This window comes from Bos grunniens, chromosome 2 (assembly GCF_055505025.1).
Source record: "Bos grunniens cultivar Pamir isolate PY7600 chromosome 2, Bosgru_T2T1.0, whole genome shotgun sequence".
Taxonomy (NCBI): Eukaryota; Metazoa; Chordata; class Mammalia; order Artiodactyla; family Bovidae; genus Bos; species Bos grunniens.
The window spans coordinates 99089582-99108369 of record NC_141166.1 but is presented as its reverse complement, the minus strand read 5'-3'; the positions used below and the strand labels follow the sequence as shown (position 1 = coordinate 99108369).

The following is an 18788-nucleotide window of genomic DNA, read 5'->3' as shown; positions in this document are numbered from 1 at the left end:
TCCAGAAATATTTTTTATAATTCTACTAGAGATGCACTGATGTATAAACAATACTAAACACTATTTAAATTCAGTATCACATATATTTTTAAATGTTCATAAGGATAACCTCATATCTATTCTTTTGTAACTTGTAGTTTTCACTCAAAAGTCTGTTTTGCAAATATGTCCATGTTGACACATGTAGTTATTTCATTTTAATGGCTCTTGAGTTTACTTACTCACAGTGAATTTCCACAGCTCAAGCTGATTTTAGAAAAGGCAGAGGAACCAGAGATCAAATTGCCCACATCCGCTGGATCATCGAAAAAGCAAGAGAGTTCCAGAAAAACATCTATTTCTGCTTTATTGACTATGCCAAAGCCTTTGACTGTGTGGATCACAATAAACTGTGGGAAATTCTGAAAGAGATGGGAATACCAGACCACTTGACCTGCCTCTTGAGAAACCTGTATGAACAACAGACTGGTTCCAAATAGGAAAAGGAGTACGTCAAGGCTGTATATTGTCACCCTGCTTATTTAACTTATATGCAGAGTACATCATGAGAAACACTGGGCTGGAAGAAGCACAAGCTGGAATCAAGATTGCCGGGAGAAATACCAATAACCTCAGATATGCAGATGACACCAGCCTTATGGAAGAAAGTGAAGAGGAACTAAAAAGCCTCTTGATGAAAGTGAAAGAGGAGAGTGAAAAAGTTGGCTTAAAGCTCAACATTCAGAAAACTAACATCATGGCATCTGGTCCCATCACTTCATAGCAAATAGATGGGGAAACAGTGGAAACAGTGTCAGACTTTATTTTTGGGGGCTCCAAAATCACTGCAGATGATGACTGCAGCCATGAAATTAAAAAATGCTTATTCCTTGGAAGGAAAGTTATGACCAACCCAGACAGCATATTAAAAAGCAGAGATATTACTTTGCCAACAAAGGTCCGTCTAATCAAGGCTATGGTTTTTCCAGTGGTCATGTATGGATGTGAGAGTTGGACTGTGAAGAAAGCTGAGCACCGAAGAACTGATGCTTCTGAACTGTAGTGTTGGGGAAGACTCTTGAGAGTTCCTTGGACTGCAAGGAGATCCAACCAGTCCATCCTAAAGGAGACCAGTCCTGGGTGTTCATTGGAAGGACTGATGCTGATGCTGAAACTCCAATACTTTGGCCACCTCACGTGAAGAGTTGATTCATTGGAAAAGACCCTGATGCTGGGAGGGACTGGGGGCAGGAGGAGAAGGGGACGCCAGAGGATGAGATTGCTGGATGGCATCACCAACTCAATGCACATGAGTTTGGGTGAACTCCAGGAGTTGGTGATGGATAGGGAGGCCTGATGTGCTGCGATTCATGGGGTCGCAAAGAGTCGGAGACAACTGAGCGACTGAACTGAACTGAACTGATTCACAGTTTATTTCCCATATCTATCCTGATTCTAAGTTTTTACTTTTCCAAATGATATAGTAAGCATTTGTATTTGTCTTCCTGTACATACCTGTCAGACTTTCTCCTATGATATTAAGTTCTTAGTTTTAAGTCCTACTCTCTGGCCTGCTGATTCTTCTCATGGTTGAGTTTTTTTTTTTACTTGAGTTTTTAATTATCTGATTGTGAGCTCATCTTTGGTGATGTTAGTTTCTCAGCTGGAGATTCTTAAACAATGCATATGGTTACATTTGGACTCTAAATTCACATGGGGTACAGGCCTGGGGTTGTCCAAGAGTGCATTTGAGGCCCATGGCTTATGTTTCTAAGTTCAAGTGTACCACCACGAGCACACAAGGCCTCACTCTTTGGTCCCTAAAGGAGTATTAAACCTAAGACTCTAGTGCTTTGCTGGGGGCTTGACTATGCCCAGGCCTCCTGCACTGGCAGCTCAAATACTCGTGACCCTGGCTTCTGGTTCTGTATTTCTAGAACCTGAGGATTTTCTTTGCTCCTTTACTATTTCTTCTAGGTATTGACCTATATTATTGAATATCAAGTATTTCTAGGAGCTTACTGAGAAACTTTTATGTTCATTTTCGTTGTCTAAATTGTCAGAATAAACATCTTAACTGAATTCTTTAAATATTGATTTAATTTTTCTAATAGTATAAATTATATTTGAAAAAAATCTGTTGGTTCATACTTTTCGGAAATGTTCAACACTACATTATTGAGCTTGTGAACTGCTCTTTTTTGTGCTGAAGATACAGATAACCTTAAAAAAAAACTGGGTAAAATTAAAACAAATTTTTGTTTTGACAATTTTAACTTTCTTAATAAATTATCTAATTGAGTTATATGTTAGAAATTTTTGACTTATAATTTTATACCTTGCTTATAATTTCTCATCTTAAAAAAACTGATGTTTTTAAAATGTTCACATTATTTGATATCTTTGTTTAAAGTTTTCTTTATTTGCATGCTTCATGATGTACTAAACATACGTATGTGCATAACTGTTAAGGATCAAAGATGAAAAAATTCATGAGAATACAATTTATCTGTCTAGTAATTTTAAATGGATAGCAATCAGCTACAAACAGCATTCTACTCACCAAGTAGGATTTTTTGGCTATGAATAATAGGAGATACTGAGAAGTACAACAAATATGATGTTAGAAACAACTGAGAGACAAGTTACTACGGGCACACACCTACTTAGAAATAAACAAACTAAGCTTAAAAATGCAAGCAACAGAAGTATTGCATAGTCGGCTTTCCTGGAATATGTAAATACTAAGGAAGAAACCCACAGGTTGGGTCAACAGTGACTCACCAGTTGGAGTTGTGGCAGTAATTCATGTTCTAATGATGTTTTAAAATAGCGTAACAAGTTATTTAAATATAAAACAATACTTGTGATTAAAGGTTTTTTTGGTCCAGTAATAAACTCGTTTTGTGCTGATTTGAATATACAATTATTTCAAATCGTAATCATTTCATATAGTATTTTTACAGAGTTCTAGAAAACTCAAGGTAAATTGAAGGCATTTTTCAAAGCTAGCTAAATGCTATTACTTGGAAATACTTCTTAGTTAAAAAAGAAAAAAAACAAAAAACCAATATCAGGTTTCCAAAATCAATTAGCTTTACCAAATAATTAGCAATTAATTGTTAAAACCATTCATTAACTTTGTCTACATATAATAAATCAAATTTCTAAAGGCAGCTTAGTGGCTTTTGTTAGAGAATCGTACCAGTGCCGTATAAAACACTTCAAGTACAAAACCGAAGGATAATCAATATTGCAAGAGGTTTCTTAAAATTAGAATAAATTGACATTGGTGGTATCAATTTTAGGAAGACAAGTTAACAGTGACAACACTAAAAGCATCATCTGCTGCATCTAGGACAATTAATGTGGCCCGTGACTTGAAGGCGGTTAAGAAGATAAAGGCATTTAAAAAGAGCCATGGGTGTACACGTGTTCCCCATTCTGAACACCCCTCCCACCTCCCTCCCCATACCATCCCTCTGGGTCATCCCAGTGCACCAGCCCTGAGTACGTGTACACCCACGGAAGATTCATGTTGATGTATGACAAAACCAATACAATATTGTAAGGTAATTAGCCTCCAATTAAAATAAATAAATTTCTATTAAAAAAAATAAGCTTGCAAACTAAAAAAAAAAAAAAAAAAGATAGAGCCATTGGCCCTGTACCTGGTGCTGGCGATGCTTGGTGATTCTGCTCCCAGCCTACATCTTTCTAGCTGACTGGCAACAATCTGCCTTTCCACCTCCAGTTCTCGGGTGAGTCGCTGAAACTGAAGCTCCTGTGATTCAAGGAAATAAAAGGAACATAAAGCACCGGGTTGCTCAGGCAGATACATGAACTCATGTATGTCACAAGAAACACAGGAACATGCCCAAACATAACACTATAGTGCGGTCTTACGAGAGCAGGGTTTTGGATGGAATTGTGGGCCTAAACAACCTACTGATTTGAACTCTTACAAACAAACTTAAAGGCACTAGAATTTCAATCTGTTTGAACTGAAATTACGTAAATCCTTATTTGGCCTTTTTTTCCTTTGGTTCTAATTGAGGTCTTCAAATAGTACTTATGCCACAGGGATGTAATGTAAGGGTTGCAGAGTCCTTACATTAGAGGCACACCAACCAATATAAATAATCTCCTCATCCTCAACAGCTAATATTTTCATCTCTCATACTGTATGTTAGCTCAGCATTAAAAAAAGTAAATTCCTGTGATGAGACTCGCTTGACAGTATTAGATACAAAACCATTCAATTGTTAAGAAAAAAAAAAACATTACAATACCACAAAAAAGTCTGTTATATTTATCTATAATACAAACACATTTTTCCTACTGTCACAAATGCATTCATGTGTCACTGTATGAAGGGACAAGAGAAAAAATAATGAACAAGTCTGAGTCATAATATAGAACTTAAAATTGTATTAAAAAGATGGAAGATTGTCTACAGAAATTATATTTTTCATACTATGATGCATCACGAAGGCAAGTATTCTATTCTAAGAGAAATCTTTTAACATTATTTGTACTTATCTCATTGTTATCTTAACAGGATTTTAATATATAGAAAGCAGGCCATGCTATAAACTATCTATAAATCATGTACGCTCTAAAGGCTTTAGGCCACAAATAACATCTCCAATAACACCTCAAGCTCCCCTGTGCCATATTAACTCCTTACAAGTCTACTCAAAGCAAATGCTGAACTGTAAGTGGTTTAATTGGACGCTCGCTACTGGTTCAAAACACCAGGGAGATGCACCTTAAGCAAAGGAACTAATCAGACATAGAACTACCTTAGTTCTGTTAATAATAATATTATTGACAACATACTATCTATGACAGTAAAATACAATTCGATTGGAAAGTGAATTAACTCCCTGTGAGATTAGGCAAAGGTAAAACTACTTGGCAGCACTGGCTGAACAAATTCTACAAACTATTCTTAGAATCATTCTTAAGAAAACAGTCCGTGAACTCTTATTGCTTTCTGATATCGACATTTCTTTCCTAAGGAGCCCAGTTGGTGTGGGAGAATATACAGCAGTAGTAACAGTTGTTACACTGAAGAACTATACACAGAACTATACAAAAAAGATCTTCATGACCCAGATAATCACGATGGTGTGATCCCTCAGCTACAGCCAGACATCCTGGAATGTGAAGTCAAGTGGGCCTTAGGAAGCATCACTACGAACAAAGCTAGTGGAGGTGATGGAATGCCAGTTAAGCTATTTCAAATCCTAAAAGATGATGCTGTGAAAGTGCTTCAATCAATATGCCAGCAAATCTGGAAAACTCAGCAGTGGCCACAGGACTGGAAAAGGTCTGTTTTCATTCCAATCCCAAAGAAAGGCAATGCCAAAGAATGCTCAAACTATTGCACAATTGCACTCATCTCACACGCTAGTAAAGTAATGCTCAAAATTCTTCAAGCCAGGCTTCAGCAATAAGTGAACCATGAACTTTCAGATGTTCAAGCTGGTTTTAGCAAAGGCAGAGGAACCAGAGATCAAATTGCCAACATCCGCTGGATCATCAAAAAAGCAAGAGAGTTCTAGAAAAACATCTATTTCTGCTTTACTGACTTATCAAAACCTTTGACTGAGTGGATTACAACAAATTGTGGAATATTTTGAAAGAGATGGGAATACCAGACCACCTGACCTGCCTCTTGAATAACCTGTATGCAGGTCAGGAAGTTAACAGTTAGAACTGGACATGGAGCAACAAACTGGTTCCAAATAAGAAAAGAAGTACGTCAAGGCTGTATATTGTCACCCTGCTTATTTAACTTATATGCAGAGTACATCATGAGAAATGCTGGGCTGGATGAAGCACAAGCTGGAATCAAGATTGCCAGGAGAAATATCAATAACTTCAGATACGTAGATAACACCACCCTTATGGCAGACAGTGAAGAAGAACTAAAGAGCCTCTTGATGAAAGTGAAAGAGGAGAGTGAAAAAGTTGGCTTAAGGCTCAACATTCAGAAAACGAAGATCATGGCACCCGGTCCCATCACTTCATGGCAAATAGATGAGGAAACAATGGAAACAGTGAGAAACTTTGTTTTTTGGGGCTCCAAAATCACTGCAGATGGTGATTGCAGCCATGAAATTAAAAGACGCTTACTCCTTGGAAGGAAAGTTATGACCACCTCAGACAGCATATTAAAAAGCAGAGATGTTTCTTTGCCAACAAAGGTCCGTCTAATCAAGGCTATGGCTTTTCCAGTGGTCATGTATGGATGTGAGAGTTGGACTGTAAAGAAAGCTGAGCGCCGAAGAATTGATGCTTTTGAACTGTGGTGTTGGAAAAGACTCTTGAGAGTCCCTTGGACTGCAAGGAGATCCAACCAGTCCATCCTACAGGAGATCAGTCCTGGGTGTTCATTGGAAGGACTGATGTTGAAGCTGAAACTCTAATACTTTGGCCATCTCATGAGAAGAGTTGACTCATTGGAAAAGACCCTGATGCTGGGGATGATTGAGGGCAGGAGGAGAAGGGGACGACAGAGGATGAGAAGGTTGGATGGCATCACCAACTCAATGGACATGAGTTTGGTTAAACTCCAGGAGTTGGTGATGGACAGGGAGGCCTGGCGTGCTGCAGTCCATGGGGTTGCAAAGAGTCAGACATGATTGAGTGACTGAACTGAACTGTTGGCCCAACAATGCTGTAAAATGGGATCATAATGGGTAAGGGGGACACTGCCTACCTCTACTTAACAATTCCTGGATCACAGGCTTCTGATCAATGTTCAGCCATAAAACACCAGATCGATAATAATTGCATAATATTCAGTTCCAGGCTAAGATCACTGATTTTAAGGACAAATACTATTACGTTTACTTCACAGTCTTTGTCCTTAAACAGCATCATAGCTTTTGTGATACACTTCCATTCTTTCAATTATTTTGTGTGTGTGTATGCTCAGTTGCTCAGCCATGTCTGACTCCCTGTGACCCCAAGGACTATAGGACCTAACTCTGTGTGACTCCATGGACTATAGCCTGACAGGTTCCTCTGTCCATGGTATTTTCCAGGCAAGAATACTGGAGTGGGTTGCCATTTTCTTCTCCAGGGGATTTTCCTGATCCAGGAATCAAATATGACTCTCATGCACTGGCAGTTGGATTGTATACCATTGCAGATTGTTTACTATACACCTCTTTTCCTGGAAGATGCTGCTTATACCAAGCTGGGCCACGCAAGGACCATCCGTGCATCTCAAAATATCCGCCAACACATTATATAACTTTTGAGTTCTTAGTTCAGTGGCTACTAAGGATTGAGGACTGGAGGGTTTCATTTTGGGATGGCCAAAAGTTACCAGGATAGGATTAAGGTATGTTTTATACTAGAACAGTAGAAAAATTTCCATTCGTAGAAAAAAAAATCTATTTTAGTAGTTTTTTTTTTGTTTAATTATGTCTATAGCTGCCTATGGTCTTTTGAGCATCCTTTCAAGGAAATATTTGGGAAATTTCCTGCTTGAAGGCAGACAATGGAACTTAATGTCCCATAATTCCTTCCCTCTGAAGCAGATACAGGCAACTTCAGCTCTGCCGAGAAGGTGCCAGACTGTGACCAGGATGCTGAAACCAAGATGTTGACATCAGAAAACACGAAGCTCGTTTCCTCTCTTCCTTTCACCTTCTTGCTGCACTTCCTGTGGTAGAAATCGAGGCCAAGTTTCTAACATGGAAATAACCTCCACACAAACTGTGTTTATACTTGATGGCAGTGCCAGTGTTTCCTTGATTTGGACACTATTTCTGAGAGCTCAGTCTCAAAGTTTGTTCTCCAGTCCTGGCAACAAACATGGGAATTCACGAATAACCACTAATAAGTATTTTCCCCCTGCATAATTAGCCATGTTAGTCTCTTTTTATTGCAACTAGAAACTCTGACTGAAAGACCTCTAGAAATCATTTACAGTTGTCAAGTTATGAGAAGAGCCTCAGTACCCATGATGCAGCTGATTTTTTTTAGAAGTTGGGCAATTCCTTTAACACTCATTTGGACTGAGTAAAGTCCACCTTGTATCCCTCCTAGCTGCAGAGTCTATAATATTGAACATCACTGGCTACTTTTATTAAACCCATTTCACCCATTATTTGCCCACCCTTCTCACAAGTAGAACATAGTTAAAGCCTCCACAGCAGACTCTCAGGAAGCTGTAAAGCATTGAATCTATTCAGGTTACCTAATACTTGTGAACATTTACAAGCAAAATATATGTACACTTTGTTGTAAAATTATTAATATTACACTAATTCCAAAGAATATAAGTTGAACTCCCACATGTGACTGCCATCAAGATGAATGAGTATGATATAAACATTTGACAATTTTGTCTCCACTGGATTCTTAAGATTGATTGACAAGGAAGACAGTATTACATAGTCATATAAAAACACCTCTAATGATTTCCAAAATAATACTCATCAAGAGGATTATGCTGTGATACCATCCCTAAATTTTAATTTTTTTTTAATCCTCTCAACATAATGTGTGAAATCTGACCCTTACCACTGTCTCCAAAACTGGGCATCTAAATTATGGGAGGATCCTTAGAGAAGAGCAAGGCAATAATGTTAAAATCTTCTGCCAGTGATTTAGTACATCACAACTTCCCCTTAAATTCTGTTAAACAAGACCATAATCAAGGTTAGAAAGAAAGTCAAGGCTACTGACATGCTATAAAAATGGAGTCAGTTCACATGTGTTTGGAAGCTTTTGTTTATATTTACTTCATCTCTCTCAGGTAAGTATATCAAAAATCATTCTCTGAGAGTCAAGCGGACAGAAGAAAACATAAAGATTCACTTTCATGATCTTGTATGGTAGACAGAAATGTGTGGCTGAGGAGGCCCAAGGAAAGACTCGCTGCCTCAGAGGTCATGCCTTCAGGGGTCCCTCAGCTGAAGAGAGCCTTCGTGACCCAGGAAGTTATATCCTTCTGGGCAGGCTGCGTGCAGCACTGACTGAGATGAGAAGAGAAAAGCCAGGTTCAGACATGCTTTAGACTTTGCCATCAGCTTAACTTCCTGGCATAGTATGTGGACGCCCCTGACCCCAGTGCCCAAGCCTGCTTTTTCTTCCCCTCTCCTCCATAAGAGCTGATCTGTAATACACACTCTGCATGAAAACCCCACTTCAGTGAGAACCCAACCTGAGATGGTATTGTTTTCGGATTCTTTTACAGAATGACAGGAAGTTTTCTCTCACTCCTAGTTTTTAAAATTGTGAGATTCTTTAAATGTACTGAAAAAGTACAGACAATAACACAATGAGCTTTGGCAAATCTGACCTAGGTCTAGCAAATCTTACTCTTTGGCTACATTTGCTTCAAGTTTTTTGAGAAATAAAGTATTACAGATACAATGAAATCCCCTGGTTTCTCTTTCCTGGATCTTATTTCTCTCTCTCTCCTTTTCTCTCCAGAAGAAACCATTATCTTGAATTTGGTGTTTAATATTCACATGAATATTTTATGTTATTACTACTCCATATATAAAGCCTTTAACACTCCATACATACAGTACCATAAATAATACATAGCATCACTTTGCATATTCATACAATTTATATCAATGGTATACAAAACACCCAGTGTTCTGCAGATTGCTTTTATTACAATATGATTTTGAGATTTATCAATATCAGTACACCTAGACCCAGTTCATTTATTTCCATTGCTCAACAATATTCTATTGTATGACTACGGCACAGTATATGTGTATGTTCTCATCATAATGAACCCTTGGGTTGTTTCCAATTTTGTGCAATTATCAACATGCTGCAAAACAAGCATCTTTGTATAAATCATCTATACACGTGTGCCAGACAGTTCCATTAGAGTCTTAGATATGGAATTGTTGAGTTGAAGGCTGTGTACATCTTCAAATTTACTTGATAATGATTATTACGCTACCTTCCAAAGTGGTTGTACCAATTTACATTCCAGTCAGCATTGTATGAGAGTTCCAGTTCATGTACATTCTCACTGATGCCAATCTGCATGTGGGGGCTTAAATTTCTTTTCATTTTTTTCTTTTTGTAAAGGCATGGAATGATAGGCATGGAGTAGTATCTTGCATTTATTTTATTTTGTGTTTCCCTGCTAAACAACATGTTTTCATATGCTTATTGGCCACTTAGGTACCCTCTTCTCGCACAGCTATCATACACTGTCAGGGGGCCAGGTTTCTCAACACCCTTGCACTAATGCTTTAGGTTTGGGCGAGGGATAGCCCATTAGACTCCCCACAGTAGGCTGTCCTCAGAGGGCACACAGTGTGCTCAAGATCACCTAGGCTTGACACACACCTTCAGGGTGGAAGCCAGGTTTACTGTTTACTTGGCTTAGGAGTCTCACTTTCATTTTGGTTTTCGTTTCTATGAGTTCTTTACTTTCTTGGCAGCTTAGCCTTGCTTTTGAAAAGACAATTTAAGCACTTTATTCAGTATACATATTTAGTTTCTTTTAGGGGAAGACTAGTTAGGGTACTGAATATACCAGAAATGGGAGTCTCCACAGCTTTTTCATATTTTCTCTGAATTTTTCTAAGCTTTATTCAGGGGGAACTTCTTAGTATTTCTTTCAATTCACTATTTCCCTGTTTGCCTTGTTAAGGGTTCATGTCATCTGTTATACTTTTTTCCAATGGCAATATTTTCCATTTCTGAGACTTCTAGTTGGGTCTTTTTCTTACCCACCTGTTCCTGCTGCTCATTTCAAGTGAAATCTGTTCCTGCTGCTCACTTGGAGTGAAAGCTCTATCATCTCCCTTTCTATTTAGGTTTACCTTTACCTAAACTCCACGTACCTCAGTCCTAAGAGACTTTAGATTGTGATTCAGTGTTTCTTTCAGACAGAAATAATACTGCATACCTAGTCATGTCTCCTGCCACTGGCTTCAAGAAGCCCAACAAGCATTAGGTTCTTCTGCTTTCATTTCCTTCAATTAGCAGGAAGAGCTCCAACCCAGACCACAGTGTCAAGGACCCTGGCGCTGGCATTGAAAACAAGGTATTCTTCACCCTCTTGTGGCCTCAGGGCCTCTCGCAGCTTCATTAATTTCTCACTGATGGCCAGCAGTCACATATTTCATGGCTCTTTCCACCTGTGCCCTATGGAAGCCTCACTCCAGTTTGCAAATTGTTTATAAACTTGTCATTTTTTTTACTCAGAATATTCTCCATCTCAAGGTTACTAAGAAGACTCTCCCACTATACGCTTTAACTGAAATGTAGTTCTTTCCTGAAAATATGCTTCTTCTGACCTCTCTCTGGTGAAGACTATGCATTCTTCAAACATCACAGCTGAGGTGCCCAGAGCAGGAAGCTGGCCATCACTGGCTCATTACCTCTACTTACTAGCATGAAGTTGTACATAGGATTCCTCATAGACCCCCTGTCAGCTGAATCTGTAATCATACTCCCTCTTACACTCTTGTATTAAGCCATGCTCTCTTTCCCCTTAATTGTTGGAGACGATTATTCCTCCAAACATGTGCAAAAGCTCACTGTTTGGGGGTCATGCCATCCGATTACAGTTGCCCACTTGCATCACTAGATCTATTTACTTCAGGCTGTTCTAACTGACTCACTAATTCAAGAGTGGCTATAATAGTTACTAACACTGTGATGGTGACAATTAAGAAATAGCAGCAGGTATTCCTATCAGGTCATTAGTGATCCTGCCCCCAAATTTCCGCTAATTCTTTCTCTTCCAGGCTTGGTGGGGGCAGTGTCCCCTTCTTGTCGAAGGCCGGCCTCTCCACGCCCTCTTGCCTCTTCTAGAATCTTGCTTCTCTTTCCTGAATTGTCGGTGTTTCCTCTCAGGTTAATGCTTAAATCTTTCTCATTGGAAAATATCTTAACCTCAGGACTCCTCAATCTGTTTCCTTCTCCTTGACCTGTACTTCCTTTAATTAAATATTTCTCTTTAAATTGACTCCTTTTAAAAACAGTATTATCTCAGTATTAAAATAATTGAAATCCTGATTTCTAATGCTTTTATGGATTTTCCAGGCAAGAGCACTGGAGTGGGTTGCCATTGCCTTCTCCATTTATATAATCATCTTAATATAAATTAAAATACATAATTTTAAAAGATGTATATCTGTGCATTAAAAACCCATTCACATTAGCAATACAGGTACACCACACCAGGGGATGACACACCTTTCCATACCTACACAACTCAGCAGGAAAGTCTGAGTACTGCTTAGACTCAAAGAAGTAAACTGACATGATCATTATTTGATGTAATCAGTGCCTAAGTGAGAATATCTATATTTTAATTACTGTTGCCTAAAAATCTTCCAGTAATAATTTTTTTCTAATTTAGCATGATGAAAGAGTTTTATATCACTTAAATATCAATTATCACTGCATAATAATATGTTGGATTTTTAAGGTCCACAGGATTTCACAAGATATGTCCTAATCTCAGGGTTCCCAGGCAGCACTAGTAGTAAAGAATCTGCCTGCAATGCAGGAGACGCAGATATGGGTTTGACCCCTGGGTGGGGAAGATTCTCTGGAGGAGGGCATGGAGACCCACTCCCATATTCTTGCCTGGAGAATTCCACGGACAGAGGAGCCTGGAGGGCTACAGTTCATTGAGTTGCAAAGAATCAGACACAACTGGAGTGACTTAGCACGCACACACATCCTATCTCAGGACATACTGATATTATAGCATTTTTTCTCTTTTCCACATTAAAAAGATGAACAAATTATGGTCATGATGATATCTTTGAGGATCTTGAGTCAGGCCTGGGGAACTACTTTAAAAATGAATATTCAAAAAAAAAAAAAGAATATTCAAGAGCTAAAATATTCAAAACATCCCAGATAACTGTTCCCTAATCTAGGTTGACACTAAAACCAAAGCAGTCATATTTTCAAAGCATCCCTAAATTTCTCAACCTTGAAATAACCATTCATTAGCACAGACATGATCAAATGCTCTTTCTATCACAATTACTTAATAACTGACAAGTCATTATTAAGTGTATTTGGTAGTCCCTAAAAATCATACATAATTATAAAAATGTTAACTAAGTATATGATATTTATATCATATACTTTGTACTGACCAGAGCCTTTTGTTAAAAAGAAACACTGCCTTTCTCAACCAAACTGTGTTCTCAGACAACAGAGTCCCACAGGTTTGCCCTTATTGGAAGGGGTTTAAGCCTTCGAGGAAGTTTGAAAAATGCTGCCCAGAGGATCCCAAATGTTGGAGGTTCACATGACACTAGAATATAAAAAGTTCTCAGGTGTCTACCAGTAAGAAATTGCTTTGCCTTTGTACTACCTGGAGATTTTTCCGTTTATTGAAACTAACCTCGATTTTCCAAAGAATAACTATTAACATTGCAAGGAACAATACTGCCTTGCAGAACACAACTTAGTCAACACTAAAAATTCATCTCATGTTTATTGTATTTTGAGATGACTGAATTAAGGGACATTGCCTTGTGTTCTACACTAAAAAAAAAAAAAAAAGAAAGAAACCACCACCACCACCACCACCACCACCTCATCTACTGGAAAACCCAATTTTTCATTACTTTGGTCCAGGCTGAATATTTACAACAGGGAGGTCACCACAAATGGTGAATCTTCAGATGGAAACTCTTGACCTCACATCAGTCCAAAGACAGGAAGGGAACACATTATTAGAATATTTCTGATGGATCAGTTGCCCTAACCTATGCCCAATGCTTCTTACATTTAGATCTTTTTTAAGATAACAGAAAAATATGAGATATGACCACCAATCTGATTTCCTATTATACTAGTTAACATTCTATAGGAGATGATCAACATTCAGATCTTTATTGTTTTATCCTAGTAGCAAATCACATAGGATTATATCAGATTTTAGCTTTGATATCTATCCTTCAGTTTTAATGAAGCAGAGAGGAAATAGCAAAGCTTACCAGATGCTCTAAATTTATATTCTAAAGCTCAGGCTCTTATCTGTAACTGTCACCAAAGCTCCTTTATTAGGAAATCAAACTAAAGGAAGAGAGGTTCACACTGAAACACACTAATGAAAGCTTTGCTTAGAGCCACATGTGGATGAGAAGGTCGGCCAAATAGGCAAAAGCTCGAGCTTTTCCTACAGCACCACCGATGGCTTTATAAAAATCTGTCTGCCACTACAAAAAGCTCATTGCCACTGGCTCTTAATCTCTTTCCTGGTGCCCTCTGACCACTGCATGGGTCTGTGTACACCAGTGATGCCCAAATCTACTACGTCTAATCAGATTCAAACCGATGTTTTCAATGGTAGTGAGCTAAGCAGCTCTACTCAACAGATGAGCCATGCTCCACAACCAGCCATACCACCTTGCCTTCTGTGTTTCCTATGTTTCCACTGCAGAGGTCCTCAAAGTAGGGGCTCTGAACCAGCAGTATCAGCATCACTCGGAAACCTACTTGAATCAGAGGGGTCAGGGCCAGCTTGAACAGGTCTTCTGGGAGATTCTCATGCACACTGACCTACTGGAACCACCATTCCTCTTTGAAAGTGAAAGTGAAGTCACTCAGTCGTGTCTGACTCTTTGCGACCCCATGGACTGTAGCCCACCAAGCTTCTCTATCCATGGGATTTTCTAGGCACGAATACTGGAGTGGATTGCCATTTCCTTCTGCAGGAGATCTTCCCGACCCAGGGACTGAACCTGGATCTGCCGCATTGTTGGCAGACGCTTTACCGTCTGAGCCACCAGGGAAGTCACATATTCCTCTTTCAGTTCAGTTCAGTCGCTCAGTCATAACTGACTCTTTGTGACCCCATGAATTGCAGCACACCAGGCCTCCCTGTCCCTCACCAACTCCCGGAGTCCACTCAGACTCACGTCCATCGAGTCGGTGATGCCATCCAGCCATCTCATCCTCTGTCGTCCCCTTCTCCTCCTGCCCCCAATCCCTCCCAGCATCAGGGTCTTTTCCAATGAGTCAACTCTTTACTCAGGCTCAAAAATGTAAGTGTTTTCATCTTTTCATCATTTTTCCCTTTCTCTTATTCCTCATTCCTCACATATTAAATGGTTTCCCAAACCCTGTCACCCAACCTCTCTACCACTGCTGAATCCATTCACTTCCTTGCCATACCTGCCACTACTATCCTAATTCAGAGTCACATTCACCTTAGATTATTATAATGACCCTGCACTAAGTCTCCTCCCCACCCAATGGTGCTGAGGAGCCTGGCCTCGCTTTTCACATCTTTTCCAGATAAATCTGTTGAAGGTACAATATATTGATCAATAATCCTTTCCCGAGTGTTTCCTGTGCTCCAGGCTCTCTGCTAAGCTTTAACATGCATTACCTTGCTAACTTCCTAGTCAGCCTGCAAAGGAGTGGTTACCCTTGTTCACAGAGAGCTGACTTGTCTGAAGTCATCCAAATCCAGGGTTTGAATCACATCAGTCTGACTCCTAACTCCATGGTGTTAACCACCATGCATCATGCCCCTTGCAGCCAACCTGTAATACGACTTACAAACAGTCGACTCAGCCTTATTTTAAGACCCTCTGCAGTCTGCCCTAAACCTTCCCCACCCCCCACCCACCGCCCCCCCGGAGGATCCTGTCATTTGCCTTCTTGTACCTGAACAGAACTATTCATTTTTTTCCATACATATCACTCAGAGCTTTTTCTCATGTGACTCCATCCACCTGAAAAATCACCTTCCTATGTGCCTAGACTCCTTTATCCAGCCCTTGGGTAAAGCACTTGGCCATTACATGTGCTGGATTTACTAAGCTGAATTCCCCTTAAAGAAGAGTGAAATCTATATTTGATTCATCTAGCTTCATGGAAAACCAAGATAAGAAATCCCTGCTAATTTATTCATGGTGAATTTTTACACTTTATTTAGTATGTTATAATCGATCACATGAATTTTTAAATTGAATGATACAACAGGATTTTCTATTTTTCTTTAAAGTCACAAAGAGATAAGAAGGCAGAGCTGCAACAAGAAACTTGGTTTCCCTAAATTTTGTTGACTGCTTTTTCAATTAATCAACTCTATCAGGGATTTCTTCAATTTAAGTCTGAATTTAGCAATAAGGAGTTCATGATCTGAGCCACAGTCAGCTCCTGGTCTTGTTTTTGCTGACTGTATAGAGCTTCTCCATCTTTGGCTGCAAAGAATATAATCAATCTGATTTCGGTGTTGACCATCTGGTGATGTCCATGTGTAGAGTCTTCTCTTGTGTTGTTCGAAGAGGGTGTTTGTTATGACCAGTGCATTTTCTTGGCAAAACTATATTAGCCTTTGCTCTGCTTCATTCCATATTCCAAGGCCAAATGTGCCTGTTACTCCAGGTGTTTCTTGACTTTCTACTTTTGCATTACAGTCCCCTATACTGAAAAGGACATCTTTTTTGGGTGTTAGTTCTAAAAGGTCTTGTAGGTCTTGAGAGAATCGTTCAACTTCAGCTTCTTCAGAGTTACTGGTTGGGGCACAGACTTGGATTACTGTGATATTGAATGGTTTGCCTTGGAAATGAACACAAATCATTCTGTCGTTTTTGAGATTGTATCCATTCTAAAGGAGATCAGTCCTGGGATTTCTTTGGAAGGAATGATGCTAAAGCTGAAACTCTAGTACTTTGGCCACCTCATGTGAAGAGTTGACTCATTGGAAAAGACCCTGATGCTGGGAGGGATTGGGGGCAGGAGGAGAAGGGGACGACAGAGGATGAGATGGCTGGATGGCATCACTGACTTGATGGACGTGAGTCTGAGTGAACTCCGGGAGTTGGTGATAGACAGGGAGGCCTGGCGTGCTGCGATTCATGGGGTCGCAAAGAGTTGGACACGACTGAGCGACCGAACTGAACTGAATTGATCAGGGATTTCATATTATTCATGGTGGCATGGGCAAATAGGTTCTTTTAAAAAAATAATACGCACGATTTCCATGGTGTAGTAGCTTCATGCCATTACTGACTTTCCCCGTGCCACTTCTTCTCCTTCCCTCATTTATTTACACACGTTTCCATCTGCCAAATTCCTTGAGCTCTCAGGCATCATATATATACCACCTTTCAAAAAATCAGGAGTTTCCCAGCCCTGGCATGCCATTTCTGAAAACCTAACAGTCCAATGACACTTTAAGTTATTAAACTAGAAATGCCTTCTTTTATTTCCATTTATCTTGTCTCCTAATAGTAGAAATGTAAGCATCTGTGTATGAATATATGTGTGTATAAACATAAATGCTGGTTAAATTTTCTATTGGTTGAGGTTTTACTAATTTATGTTTAATGTAATCAAATAATAAAAGAGCAACAGCATGAAAAATTGATGCCTGTAGTCAGTGTCAGTTGCAGTTGTCAGTGACAACTCTTGCTGTCATTTTCCAACATAGTAGGCATTTGGTAGAATTAGTGTCAAAAACACAAAGGAGATTTTCTTTAAAAGGTAATGTCTTGAATATCTGATTAGATGTTACTTTAACATTCATTAAGAAAATATAAAAAATAATAATGACTTAACATTAACAATTTGTTTGGTTTTCAGTACATAAATATTTCAAAATTAGTAAGACCAGTGATGCAAATCACCTAATGTCAGATGCTTATTTGAGAGCTAACTGACTGTGCAGATGATAATAATGCATATAAATCATTACTGCGGAAATGGAAAAGTGAGAGGAATAAATGACCAACCTCCAACTTCCTGTGTGTGGATTAGTTGCTGCAAACACAGCAAAGAATATGAAAATGACAACAGAAACAAAAACAAGGGGAAATTTAATCTTCCTTTCTTTAGTAAGTCTAATAAATAGCACCAGGGAATAAGAGGCTAATTTTCAAAATGATTAATTTAAGGTTTGGTTAATAACTTAATGAAATGTAATGGAGAAAGAAAACAAATACCGTCTAGGGCAGGTAGCTCCTGTCTTATGATTCTACTTTTTAAATTTCTAGGCTTCCTTCTACAGTGGTTCTTTCTGCTTTGCAGATATTTTAAGACCAAAGTGTGGGGAAGGGGGAGGTAGCTGGACTAAGAATATACATTTATTAATTGTGCCCTAGTCAGTTCAATGGTTCCCTGAGAAATCTTGTTACCTAGATCAAGAAGTATAAGAGGTATTCAATTGTTTTTCCTTTTTACCTTTTTAATTTTACATTTTATCTAACATTACTCTAATTTTACATTAATCTAACATTACCATTTGTTTTTAAACCTCCACAAATTGTCCTGAGGTTCTTGAGAAAAAAGGGTAAGAAAAATCAATGTATTATTGATAACCACAGGACATCTCTAACATACAGGAAACATAAAAGCCTTAGGACAGAACTGGGACATGTCAATGCATCTGCATTATCTCAGGCCCATCCCTATTTTCAGGTCCACAGTATCCCTCTGGTTTGCTCTGACTCTCCTGCTTTCCCTCCAAAACTGTCTGTTCCTTCTATAGGTTAGCTATATAGAAAAGCAATGAAAATTAATACTTTGCTACCAAAAAGTGTATTTTCCTTGCTTAGCTAAAAAAAGCAGACAAGTTAAATAATGTTACTTTTTTGTTTGCATTAGGTCTATATGGCTGTAATAGAAAATAAAGAAACAAGTTTTTAGAAAAAAGGTCAGATTTCATGATGTTATTTTTCCTATTCAGACTAATTTACTTGCCTGAATTTTTAAGTTACTATATTTAGAATTCTTTTCTCTTCCACACAATATATACTCGTGAAATAACACATTTATGTTTAAAAGATATAATTTTATATTAAATATCTTACTTTTTT

At 38.7% G+C, this 18788-nt stretch overlaps 1 protein-coding gene across 48 annotated transcripts in view; it reads right to left on the bottom strand.

The window, feature by feature from the left end:
* The window catches only part of PKP4 (plakophilin 4), a 258819-nt gene that overhangs the window by 122357 nt on the left and 117674 nt on the right, over nucleotides 1–18788 (bottom strand). For 45 of the 48 annotated variants that reach the window (XM_086354216.1, XM_086354067.1, XM_086354075.1 and 42 more), the window contains one exon: nucleotides 3651–3763. The exons of the other annotated variants lie outside the window; for them this stretch is intronic. Coding sequence is in view for 16 of the 45 variants with exons in the window: in XM_086354067.1 (XP_086210193.1) it covers nucleotides 3651–3763 (113 nt within the window). In the remaining 29 variants the exon portion in view is untranslated. The remainder of the gene's footprint in view (nucleotides 1–3650; nucleotides 3764–18788) is intronic. 48 annotated transcript variants of the gene reach the window in all.